General features: G+C 45.7%; 1 protein-coding gene across 3 annotated transcripts in view; it reads right to left on the reverse strand.

Annotated features, from left to right (window-relative positions):
• The window catches only part of SMC4 (structural maintenance of chromosomes 4), a 910,253-nt gene that overhangs the window by 699,919 nt on the left and 196,416 nt on the right, over positions 1-13,918 (reverse strand). For all 3 annotated transcript variants that reach the window (XM_085634717.1, XM_085634719.1, XM_085634718.1), the window contains exon 8: positions 4,410-4,550. In XM_085634717.1, the coding sequence (XP_085490843.1) occupies positions 4,410-4,550 (141 nt within the window). The remainder of the gene's footprint in view (positions 1-4,409; positions 4,551-13,918) is intronic.

The following is a 13,918-nucleotide window of genomic DNA, read 5'->3' on the forward strand; positions in this document are numbered from 1 at the left end:
GAAAATATTAGGCTAAACATGTTAAGCCTGTGCTACGTCTTGCAGATACATCAGATTGGATCCCAAAAATTATTAGTAAATCAAAAATGTTTGACCTCATCTTTAGGTCCTATTTGATTGGCACAAAAACTGAAAACACCTGCAGTGAGATTATCTTGCTAAGTGCCTGTCGAATTGGATGCATGTTCAAAAAAGATCTAAACTTACAAGGAACTGAAAACATTGCCTCCCCTTTAACTTTGACTAGTGTGGACTAACACAAAATAATGACATACCAATCAAAGATCAGACAAGGCAAATTTTTGCAGATCAAGTGCCTAGGTTATCAGCAAATAAACACCAGTGCCCTCAGCCTTTATTTATCTGCGTGCCCTTGCATCTGCATGAACTTAAAAATGCCAGAAAGTTTAAATGTGCTGAGTCACTGGCAAATTAAATGCATATCCATCAAACCGTGCAAGTTATTAGTAAATGAATAAACATTTTTGACCAACACCCATTCTTTAACTTTGCCCCTCCCACGGACTGGGTCTTCATAAAACCTAAATTAGCTGCAATAAGTAACAATTGGTAACTAACAACTTTCCCCCTTTTTTTTTTTTTTAAATAGAGCTCTTCAATGTACACAACCCACTTCATAACTATGCTGGCCATTATGTTGCTTTTTGATGGTTATTTTTATTTTTGGGTCAGTGCGAAATTGGTGTTTTGGGCATAGGTGTGTGGTTGAAACTAACTGACTAATCTCAATGCTCATTGGTGTTTGATTGAGAACCCCAACTCAGTTTAACAGTTTGTTTTTCCAATGAATAACAGTTTGCTTAAGTACTTATTTTCCAACCTTTGATGCCCATTGCCTTTAGCCGTGCTCAGCATGTGGCTAGGTACAGGCTCTGGCCTGTGGCCAATGTGCAGGGGATGGCCCGTGGTCCTTGGTTTTTGGGAGTACCTTTCTCCCTTTTTTTTAATTATTTGTACGAAATAGGGTTTCCAAATTGGCTGCAAGTTTCATAGCTTGAAGCATGCCTTTGACCCTAGACTCTGACTACTGACTCAAATTCGCAAAATCTAAAATGACAGCCAGGGGCCATGGTACAGAGACAGGTCAGAAGTTCTTGATTGTCATTTTAAGTGTTGATGTGAGTCAGAAATCGGACTAACAAACCCTCTAGATTTTTAAGCTTTTTTTCATTTAGGAGGGGTGAACCCTTTTTGGGTCCCTCTGTGTGCCTACCCTGCCCACTTAAATGCCTTTTTGTCAAACGCTCAGGATACTAGTAATGTGCTTGTATCCTGCAAAGGCCAATTCTCTAGGGGCAGACAATCAGATCTCTTTGTACTGCGCTTCTCATTTTAGAACTGCGTTCCTGAAAGGGATGACGTGAAAAAAGGCTTCAGCATCTCATCAGGTAACTTTAATTCCAAGACATGAATCCACCACTGCAGAGTTACACAAAAGCTTTAATCTTTTAAAGCCCACTCTGCAACTTTTTAAAATGCTAATATCGCAAACTACTGAAGATATTTACACCAAACCAACTAAAGGAAACCGAGAAAGGTTCTACTTTCTCACCAAATTTAGTGCAAAGACTTTCAGGCTGTAGGCTTGAGCAAAATGTCCCACTGGAGCTAAAAATTGGGAAAACCCTTTCACCTGCACAGAAACAGACATTTAGGTCAGTAGGCTGGCTAAAATAATGATACACCAGATTTTGAGCAAGTCCAAGTATTGAGCTAAAAGTTCTAGATAAATCAGAAAGTGTGTCTGAATCCTCCCAAACACACAGTGGCAACAATGCCAGACAGCTATATCTCCAATGCTCCAATGATCTAGATCAGATCAGTCAATGGTCTGACTAAAAAGCCATTTGCTTTCTTACATTGTAGCGCAATCTGATGAATCTGCACAACACTTTATAAAAAAACACAAAAAAAATATTTGGCATTTTGGAAAGATTGTCATAGTGGAGGGGGGGGGGGGCGGCCTTTCCCATATTACCTGCCATAAGCTGCTTTCCTCTGTTACAGAATAAAAGCTGAACAGAATTAGTCCAAACTTGGTATGAAATGGTAACTGTGTCAAGGGAGAGCATTTGTATAGTTTGGTGTTAACCTGCTCCGTAGTTTGATAAATTGTTACAAAGTGTCAGTTGGGCTTGAAATGGTTACCAGGTTAGAGATATTTAGACTGTCAGCCAGCAAACGGTCAGAACGGGTTGAAGGAAGTTTTGCAAAACAAAATTTACTAATGAAGGAACTTCAATGCCTTTGGTTATTTTGGGGTAGCAAACTGAGTTGGCAGAATTTTTACCTTCTAATTTTATAAAGCAGCTCGCTTCAGTTAGGCTTGAAATCACATTTAATTAAGGTCGGGGGGCTGGGAGGTATTTAAATTCACATAACTTTTGAAAAATACACCAGGACTGCAGTGTCAAACTCAAGACCTCAATCTTGGCGAGCCTAGCAACAAGGAAAGTACTACCTCTAGAGTCCCAAGGACCTTACCAGATCTGTAGACTAAACGTAAAGTTAGAGATCCTACTGAGCTTTTCATTGGCTGAGTGTACAATTAACCTTCCTCACATCACAAAGTACACATCCTATTGCAACCGGTGGCACATCTACAAATTAGCACCACCCATGTAGTTCAGTTTTTGCTAAACAAGAAAAATGGCTGAAGGTCTTGCAAAAGTCTCAAGTTTAGATGTTCTTTGTACACTATAGACCACAGAGGGAGGGTGATGGACTGCATTCAGTTAGAAGTTTGTAGGCATCACTCTGGAGAAAACAAAACCAACACTGTGCGAGTTGCATGCAAAACGCGTGATCGAAATTTTAGCAGAATACTTTACTCATTCAGGACTTCCACAGTGTGGCATGAGAGCACGACGTTCCTGAGCAAAGAAAAAGAATAGGAAACAGAGCGACATCAAAATATTCAGCAAGAAGTGCTGCAGGAGGTGGGAACAGAAGAGATCTACCTGAACATCTTAGCAGTCTACTGCAAGGAGTGCTTAACCAATGTCCGGTGCAGAGAAAAATCCAAGAATAGGAAATCAAATGATGGAAGCGCAAGAGAAAATTCAATCCTTAAAGATATTAAGTGGCTGTGACCGCTGTTTCAGAAATCATACCAAAACTGGATATTTTAAGTACCAGGAAAAATCCCCCCCCAAAAAAGTCCATAAATGTCGGTGCCCTGAAAGACTGCACATAGGCCAGGCCTCATGGTGAATAGTGGAGGGTTTGCAAACCAGGCACAGCAGCAAAGCACAGCTTGACACAGCTGGAGAGCATGTATTGTAAGGGAATAACTTCTAGGTTAGAGGTTACATATAAAGTACCCAACTCAATGAAGACAAAAAAACTCAATATTAACTTCTGGTTACAAAACAAAAAGAAAACTCTGAAATTTGTCAATTATAAGTAGGTCTACAAAGCATAGTTCCCACAGCAGCCAGACAACCATAATTCAGTCAAATTCATGGTTTATGACCTCACAATATTTATACCAATAATGAAGACGTAAAATCATTCACACACTTAAACTAATACTGTACTTCAGTGTCTCACTGATAGTGTTAAGGGGGATGTGATAATTAATGTGGACCTGTAAGATCATATATGACAGTTTCATTATATCTATCACATTAAAGGAAAGATTATGACCTTTGTATTTGGAGCTCAAGTTTTAGTTTGCACGGCTGCTTAAACAAGAGAGCAGGAAAGTCAGCTATAGAGGAGAGACCTCACGCATCAGAATATTCAAGGCACATAGCACAACGTTCTTAATTTGTAAATTGAATCATTACAGTAGGTTAAAAAAGTAAGAGCCTACTAGTCAATCGCAAAAGGTGACTGACCATTCCTCATGTAGCCAAGAGGCTGTCCGTCTTCACACAGTAAGTGCAAACATTACCACTGTTGACACTTGCTTAAAATGTTTAAAAGAGAAAAAAAACACGAACATGCACAGCATGCAAGTCTATACTTAAAACATACCAGAGAAGCAAAATAAGACACGGACCTCATGTGGGAGAAGGGAAGTAAATATTACCTAAGATAGGTATTTGTTTCTTTAATACAGGTCTTAAGGGGGCTGTGCTTGATTTTGCCATGTCATGGTTAGTCTGCTTTCAAACCTCGCTAGGAGCAGTTAATGCTGCAAGGATGAGAGTCAGAAGGTGAGGAGCAGTGTGTGTGGGGCAACTCATGAGTTGGGAATACACTTTAAGCTGCAACAGACGTTGGTTGAAACAGGCTGATGCTCTACCTAGGCTCCATAATCAAGGAATGCACATTAAACTACTTTGTAACAGAATCATTTTAATTTAGGCAGAAATAATGTTACATACTAAAGTTTGATTTACAACTCTGATTTTAGTTCTTTAAAATGTGGAATAACTTACTTTTCAACATCTTTTAAAGCTTTGTTCTTCACTTTCATTTCTTCTGCAAGTTGACCACTCTTCTCATTAACATCCTTAGTATCTTGGTGGATTTTTTCCTTTTGATTATCAAGTTCACCAATTCGTTTCTGAAGATCATGACTGCAGAAGAACAAACACAATAGAACCATCAGACTCCAAAAGAGGATCAGAGCGGTTGTTCAGGGCAGAGTCAACACCAATTTTCATTGCCCTGGTGCATTTTAGGGCTGAAAATCTTTCCAGGCCACAAATTAAGAAAATGGTGCTTAGGAACCCAATTCCAAATTCTAGGGATAATTTCTTCCTCCCCCAATCATGAAAATAACTTACCACCACATTAAGTGCAGATATCCGGTTAACACATTTTAAATTTATGGAATTTGTTTTAGAAAGCATAGCAGCCAGATAACCATCCCACCAGAGCTCTTTGAGCAGCTTCCCAATCCAACATCCCCATTTATCCTATTCATTAAAAACTCTAGTCACTCCTGAATTACAACCCTTTTTATATACAATATATTAAAGATTATCCACCCCTCGCATGTTGGATGAAAACTACAGTGCTTTAAATGGTGACTGTGATCCTACTCGGTTACTCTCTCAAAAACTAGGTTTCCTCGTGTACCGCAATCTCCCCTCCCCCAAAATGCCACATCTTTCCTTTCACATTTTCTCCAGTTAAACGACTTTTCAGTGATGCAGAGGGGCTGGGATCTCATTTAGTTGGGAGTTTAATCGGTTATCCTTACGCCTTCTCTTGGTTGTTTGTGCCATGGCCAAGCATCCCGCCCCTGAAGGGGTGCTGGATTTCATGCAGGTTTCGGATCAGAGACCATAGCTAACGCGGATGATGCAAGCGATCGGGAGGGATGTGGTCTACTTTAGGGCACCTGATTGATAACAAGGGGAGGGGGGGGGATCACGGTGCTACAACCGTGGGCTGGTAATACAAAAGGTAATCTTGGGAATGGTCAATCTGCAATTCTTGTGAAACTTTGAAGGTTTGAAAAAAGGGACACAATTTAGCTTACATCAATCACGTCTTTCATAAAAGTGATAGACAGCAGAAGCATTGAACACAAAACCATCCCTTACTCATGTCCTTGATAATGAACCATTTTTCTGCATAATTATTTGATTTCATTTTATTTTTTAAATTCATGGTTAGCACTGTTTGAGTCTTTTGTGATGAAAGGGAATAAAAAGTTGCCATTTTATTATGGCATGATGCAGACTTATTTGCATGTACCTTTATGATTTTTAGAATCACTGGTGGTTTCAGGGAACAAAGTTTATCTAACCAAGCATTTGGATGTATAATCGTGGATGTATGTTTAATTGCTTCTAGCCCAACGGTATTTCAGTGAAATTATATAAAATGAAAATAAACAGGGATGGCCGAAAGATTTCAACAGAATTGTATACTGGACTGTTTAGGAATACAGTGAGGGGAGACAGGTAAGGAAAGAGTGGCGAAGACGCTGTGTGGCTCCCTAGGATGGCAACAAATTAGTAATGCTGCCGGGAGCGAGCTGCGCTGTGGGGCAACAGATCTCCGCCTTGGCAACTGAAACACACAAGCTGCGCAACTGGGTTGGAGTAGCCCTTTGCTCCAAACTCTATGTAAGTATTGGCCCAGCGCTGACGCCTCGGCAGGCTGATGGGCTGACCTGGCCATGATTAAAACGTAATCTTGCAACTCCCCTGCCTGAGGTAACTGTTCACCAGTGCTGCATGCCAACCAAGGGAAATTGAGCTATGTGGCTGATGGGGCCTGCTCCCTGATGTATCCCCTGGCCCCTGCACAGCAGTAACTAACCGGGGTCGACATGGGCAGAGAAACCGCTCATCAAGCTGTAAGACCGGTGCAGTCATTGGCACAGCTTCTGCCTTGGACCTCCCTCACTCCTCTCCGCCCCTTCACCCCCCCACCCCAGGACTACTGAGGCACTCCGCAATGGAAGGAGTACTGCTTGGAGGCGGCCCTGCCTTGTTGAGCTGAGCCATGGGTGAGACAGGCTGACTGAACCAGACCACAGCTGTCTGTGATACCTACCTAGCTGTCGGTGATGCCTACCCTCAACTCCTAACACGGGGCCCTCATCGAACACACTGAAGGACCTGCTGGCAGGCGGTCAATTGCAGCCATCTTCATTCCCCCACAGGCTGGTATTATGCACTGAAGCAGCCAGGGCCACCTAACACAGCTATAGGTGGTACTCCTGCCGCCTTCGTCCCTCCTCCTGAGGCCAGTGGCAACCCCGTGGGGCCTCTTTACAGATTTTTGCCGGCACTAGGAGTCTGCATCAAGTGAGGATTGTGAGAAGTTTGCCTGGCTTATGCTGTCCACTAGTTATAGTGGGCACCTTGCACCAGTCCAAACCCTTATTGATGATTAGGTTTAAGACAACCTTTATTGAAAGCTATCCTAGAGGTAGCTATGGAGAGCAGCCTTCAGGCTAAGTCTTAGAGTGTAAAGCAGCTTGGCTTACCAGATTATAACCTCTTAAAATAACTAAATGAAAGGAGAACCACACAAGGCATATATATAAAATGTTTTTATTTCCAAACACTTTCTACTAACCTCTTTATGAAGTTGGAGAGCAAGGAGCATAATAATACAGTTATTAAACAACAGTCAATAGCACAATATACAATGGGCCCCAGGGTGAGACCAAACCATATATTAAGTGGTATAAGAACCACGACTTGACTAGACAGTGCCTAGAGCACGTAGTATCTCTTGGACCCCGAGGAACCACCCAAGGCAGTGACACAGGAGACACGGGGGACATGTACAGTGTGAACACAGCCGCGAGCCCCGTATAGTTCAATAAGAAAGTTGCGGTTGGAATTTTAAAGGACACTTAGGAGAGGACTTTGAGCAAACCCCTTTAGACCTAGAGTTCTAGGGCCAGCACTCACAGGAGCACCGGAGTACTCGTGTTACCTCACCCATGGAAGCCGGGTGCATAGGTGTCAAATGGGGACTGGAATCGTCGTTGATTTCAATGGCGATGTGCTGCAAAGTGCTGCTGCTGTGGAAAGGAGAATTGTCAGGTGTGAACCAAGCCTGGATCAAAGATGTGAAGAACCTGAAAGCAGAGAGGACAGAGTCTGGGTCACTTGCCAGTGACCAGGGGCACGATAGACAAATCCCCACCGATGTCTGGTGGTTCAGGTGCGAAGAGGTGAAGCTGGACTCCGCTGCCACAGGGACCAGGAGGCGTCGTAGACTACTACAGTCCGACGGCGAGCTGTCCCACGAAGGATGTCGAGTGCTGGGGGGTCAGTTTCTGGATTGGAGACCAACAAGCTTTGGCAACTGCAACCCACGCGGTGAGAGGAAAAATGACTTCGGTGTGGACCAGCAAGGTCCTGTGGACTCCCCAAGCGATGGAAAGTCAGAGCACGTCTGGAGCAACCAGGTAAGCCCGTTGAAAGTCAAAGTAGCCTTCTCGGGGACCCACAAGTCGACGGACAAGGGATCGCGAAGGGACCTCGAGAGGAATCACTAGATATCAGCCCACGGGTCACCTGAGGAGTGTAGGCCAGCAATCTTTGGTGGAATCACTGCTCGGGGTCTGGGGTACAAGTAGCCAAGAAGCATATGCTGCTGCAAATGGTCGCGGTGTCCAGGGGTTCAGGTTGCACGGTCCCCACGAAGGCTTTGGATCTCAGAGTTGCTGAGAGCATGGATCGGCCTCTGGGAAGCTTGGAAACCCACCTCATGTGTTGCAAAATCGGTGTCCTTCGGGAGCAGCGTCAATGCAAACCGGACAGATGAGTCTTTGGTGCCTGCCTTGCAGGGGAGTAACCCCTTTACTCCATGGGAGATTCTTCGGTCATCCAACGTCGTATTGATAGTAGAAGTTCTGAGATTCTGTAGCAGAGTTGCGTAAAGGTAAATCTAAAGTCCTGTAGTCAGGGGTTCCTACTCTATACCCAAGGAAGGGGTGGGACAAACCGGTCTGAGCTGGACTATGCACCGGGACATAAAATTTGCCCCCAGTGCAGACAAAGCACTCTTGGAGTGCATCCACCCAGCCCCAATACACTAAAGCCTGTCTGGGAGGTGGTTACACCTCCCTGTGACAGGAAACCAATTGTGCAGGCCGCCCCTGCCGGAGTTTGGTCAAGCAGCACGAGGGCAGACTTGTGTCTGTGGCTGGCAGCATCCATTTTGTGACGCCAGGGTCTGTTAAGCTGGTACCGGGTGTACCAGTGGTGCCATGTTTCTCCATATAGTAGGGTGGAATCATACCTCCCACACCAGTTACTGGTGTGGAGGCATGATTCCAAGATGTTTGACACCAAACACAATATGTTTCCATGCAGCCATTCCAAAGTTAGCATTTACTGCGAGGTTATAATGCACTTATGAGTATATGGTTTGGCTGTATCACAAACCACCCCGGAATAAAGGTTCCGAAATCTGCAGAGGTGCTCTGCTCATGCATGGGCACCCTCGCACATGAAACCCAGCACCCTGCATTCAGTATTGTTAAGGTCTGCCATAGGGGTGACTGATAGGTTTACATGTGCAGTGATATGGAGAGACATAGGTAACCTATATCTCAGTAAGGAGTGCATACACCACCTTACACAGGCTGCTGTAGCAGACCTGTTGTGTCATTTTAAATGGCTTCCCAGAGGTGGCACAATACATGCTGCAGCCCCTGGTAGGCCTCTGGAGTACCTATGCCCTGGGTACATAGAAAACCATATACTAGGGACTTATTAGGGTACCCCAGAATCCAATCTGGAGTGTACCTAAACTACATGCAATCCATTTAGAGTGTAAGCAGCTAGGCTGGGGCCCTGAAGAGCAGGATCCCAGCCAGGGATCCCAGCCAGACTAATGTCGAAAAACAGTGAAACATCAGCAAAAAGTGGGGGTAACCATAAGAAGCAGATCCTACTCTCCTACAAGGATGGCCAGATTGGACTTGGGAGCCCCTATTTCGCTTACCTGGGACATAGACGTGGTGCCCCGGTGACAGCATCAAGAGGCCCGGATTGTTGCCCACCCAAAATCTGGTGCGCCCATTCAGAGTGCACTGCAGGGCCTTTCGGGCACCTCCTCCACGCTGCTGTGGCACAACATAGCAATCACTGCTACCAGCCTCTGCTCCCAGGGAGTGCTTGAAGTGACGCAGCGCACTGCCTATATGGGCCTGGAGTGTTGTGGTTCCTGGGAAAGAGGCATGCTGAACCTAGAACTGTGCCAGAGATACTACGATCAATGGCTGACAGGGAAATAAAGAAGGGACGGTGCAGGCAGATTATGCCACCCCCCCCCCCCCCCCACACACACAACTCTACGACAACGCTGACCCCTCCTGCAGGGACACTGCCCGAGATACAAAGTCTGGTTTGATACCTACCGGGGGCTGCCTGCCTGCTCCAGTCCAAAGATAACACCCTCCTTTGGGATGCAAGAAACCCCGCGGGTGCCCAGGGCAGACACCCTTCATGATGTGCCACAAGCCTTTGACTGAAATGACCTTGTTAAGTGTGTATGCCCCACCTGGGTTACAGGCCACAACATTATTATGGACATTCTTCTGGAGTCCACCTCACCACTCCATGTAGTGGGGGGAGAATTTTAACCAGATGACAGTAAACTAAGACCACTCGGGCCTCCAGACACCACTACAGGTGACCGCACTTGCTCAATGCAGACCAATTGGATTTGCACGATTCACTGTGCACCCTACATTCCTCTGAACTGACTTATTCCTAATTTTTGGACACCCACAGGGTCTACTCTAGACTATTACGTCTTTGTACCGAAAGGGTGAACCTGGTGTGGGGCCTATCGGACCGCTCGCCTCTCCTGGTCCATCTAGGCAGACTGGGGTCGGAAAGCTATTGCGTGGAGTTTGAATGCATTGGATCCATGGGACAAGACGTGTAGACTCCGAATAGTATTTTTCTGAAAACGAAAAAACAGTGGCCTCCAAAATAGAACTTTGATAGGCGTTCAAGACAGTGCTTCTGGCTCAAGAACAGAATCTCACTGCTCAGAGGGTCCCTGATCCAGCAGCAGAAAGCAACACAATAGGCAGAATATAGATTTAGCACAGGAGAAGGCTAAACATCAGATGATGGCCTCTACACAGTTTGTGAGTGACTGGGGACAAGTCAGGTAAAGTCCTGGCTTGCAGGGAACAAGAGGCCTGAAGGGTTCACAACATAGTGGACCAGGCAGGAAACAGATCTGAAACGGACACTCAGATTTTTCAAGAGTTCACTCGATAGTATGCAGAGTTCTATACAGCTAGACCACTTTCCGACTCCTCTGATATCCCAATCTACCTGGGTCTTGATCCACACCCCCATGCTAGGTGTGGAGGAACAAGAGGCACTAGAAGAGGAGCTCACATTGTCTGAGGATCTCTCGGCCATAACCACCTTTAACTCTGGCAAGACAAGGTCCCAATGGCATCCCGGCCAAATTCGATACGCGATACACGAGCCTGTTGGCCCCACACCTACTAGACCTTTCTGGGAAGTGATGGACAAGGGGGGATGGGGGGGGGGGGGGGACTACCCACTTATCTCCTGAGTGCTACCATTATAGTACTCCCCAAAGAAAGGAAACGTATGGACCCGGTGCGACGCCTACCACCCGTTCTCCCTTCTCAATGTTGAATCAAAACTCCTGGCCACCATTTTGGCCACACATCTGCTGCAAGTCACCTCACCACTGATACATTGCAACCAGTCGGGATACATGTCTGGCATATCCACACACCACAACCTACGACGTACACAATTGGCTGGCGACTGTCCAGTCCTGATGGGCCCCACAGGTCTTCCTGTCTCTGGATGCAGAAAAGGCATTTGATGCTTTTCACTGTCATGTTCTGGAACAGACGTTAGTAAAATTCACTTTTGCACCCGCTTTTGGAAATGGGTGGTGGTATAAGATCGTAACCCAGTGGTGACAGTCAAGGTGAATGGGAGGGTATCTACTGTATTCCCCATAGGTAGAGGAACCAGGTAGGGCTGCCCTTTATCCCCCTTTTGTTTGCGTCACAATTAAGTCCCTGGCCTACGAGATAAAGCCTCACCCTGGCATTAAAGGTCATGAATTTCACCCACAGACAAGCTGGAAGTGAAGGTATCTCAGTATGCAGCTGATATGCTCCTATACATAACAGACCCAGAGACTACTATACCGGCCCTGTTCTGGGCACTGGGGAACTATGGGGCCCACTCATGATATAGGATCAACTGATGAGTGCTGGAAAACTGTCAGGTTGATGTTGGCAGATTTTTTTTGGGGGGGGGCCTTTTGGAAAAGATCACGCTTGCCAAGCTATTATACGAACTTCAAAATACTTACTATCCTCTCTCTGATGCCGCACCCTAGGGTCAATGGTCTGCGAACCCTGCTGTGGGATGGCGGTCACCCGCGAACATCACTCAGATCACTGCAGCGCTCAATATAATGGTGTGCTAGCACTTCCGGATATTGAGGGTTATTACTTGGCGTAGCATCTAATCATCAATTCAGGCTCCACAAGACCACCGAACATTTAGATTGGAACGTGTGGGACTGTAGAAGTGCTCATACCCACATTAAGTTTTTGGAGGGAAAAGCGCCCAAATCCTGGCGTCAGCAACAGGTGACCTTGGAAGCATGGGGTCGGGTGACGAAGACACTGGGATGGGCACATAAGATAACGAGGGAAATACCTCTGTGGAAAGGAAGAGGCTGAAGGAAATTGCAGGGTTTTAAGGAATGAGACACTATAGGCATTTCCAAAATTGGAGATCTTCGATGCAGGAGATATCCTGTCCTTTTTGCCCATACGACGTACCATCTTCACCCGACCCAATTACCTAAATATGCCCAGATCCGTCATGCCTGGCAAGCAGAGGAAATGGGAGAAGTGGATCTCTCAGAATATGCTCCACTAGAGGGCTGTTTTTTTAAATGGAAGAATTAGGTAAAGGGGCAGTATCCCAGACATGCTGCACTATCAGTAACATGCCAGACTCAGTGGGCCACCCTGGGTCTAACAATAGCCAAACGGAACATTGCACAGCTCTGGGGAGCCGCAAATGCACCAACCATTGCAGACTGGAAAAAATAACTCGATTGGTGCATGTTCTGAGAAAAATCAGTCTATGACGCTCGCAGCAGCCCCCCGTAAATGGTCAAAAATTTGGGTCCATTGGAACACCTATAGGGGGATATCTGTAGCCCGCCCAGAGGAATTGATTGTGATGTTGCCTCTGCCCCATGACTTCCACTATATAGATGTATTTTATGGTGATCACGGTTTGTTCTCTGTCAGCATACTTGCCTAATCCTTCATACTGTATGTAAATGTCAATGAATGTTAATAAAAAAAGATTAAAATAAAAAACATGCCAGACTCACTATCGCAGCTAAGGGAGAAATGGAAGCGCGCCGTAGGTGACCTGGAGAACATTGACTGGGAGGCTGCACTGATACACCCAGGGAGGTGGCTATTAAGGCACACCTTCACCTCATTCAATGTAACATTCTCCACGGAGTCTACTACGATCAAAATAGGCTATTAAAAATTAGCCAAGCACCATCCCTGACCTGCCTTTGTTGCACAGTGGAAACACACTGCTTTCTGCACACAATTTGGGAATCCCCCATATACATGTCTATAGAACAGGTACTATTCAGGAGCTTTCCCTGTATACTTTAGGTCCCCGATCCCACCGGACCAAAAATTCTTCCTGTTGTGTATTCCAAACGATGCTCACCTCTCCGATTAAAGCGCCCCTTTAGTGCCTTAAGTCTAGTAGTTGCCAAGAGGGACAAAGCGAAACATTGGGGTGCACCAGAGGTTTACTCCATAAGGGAGTGGAGAGATGGGATGGGCATCTACATGGCAGCTAAAAAGGTGACCTACCAGAGTAGAGGGCTGTCCCTGAAAGTTTAATATCTGGCTGGTGGAGGTCCTTCTTTGGGCTGGACTCGATTGGAACGCGCTCAGGAATGACGGAAGTCAAATGGTCTGGGTAGGCCTGTATGGGAGGAAATGTATATCTCATGGTGGTCTCTGCTGTCCCGAGTACACTTGTATTAGTTCTTGGTGCCTGGTTGCAAAGCCTACATTGTACACAGACGTCCGTTTGTCTGTACAAGAAATTTGATGACAATGGTGCTTGTTGCGCAACTGTCTTTCCATCCATGTTTTACTGAAATGAATATGCTACTTACCAGTATGCATCTGTTCTTGGCATGTAGGGCTGCTGACATTCATATCTGTGCATAGATCGCCGCCTAGTGTTGGGTCCGGATGTTTGCACGTTGTTGTCCTGGAAGAGTCTTCGAAGTATCCTGAGATAGGTGACTCCTCCCCTGGACCACAGTGCGCATGGGCATCCTCTCCATCCTCAGATTGTTTTTCGCCATTGTGGCAGTGATGGAGTAGATACAGAAAGTGATGACCATGCTTACAGTAATTCTGAGAGCTGCAGCTGCTACAGGC

This window comes from Triturus cristatus, chromosome 11, assembly GCF_964204655.1.
Source record: "Triturus cristatus chromosome 11, aTriCri1.1, whole genome shotgun sequence".
NCBI lineage: Eukaryota > Metazoa > Chordata > Amphibia > Caudata > Salamandridae > Triturus > Triturus cristatus.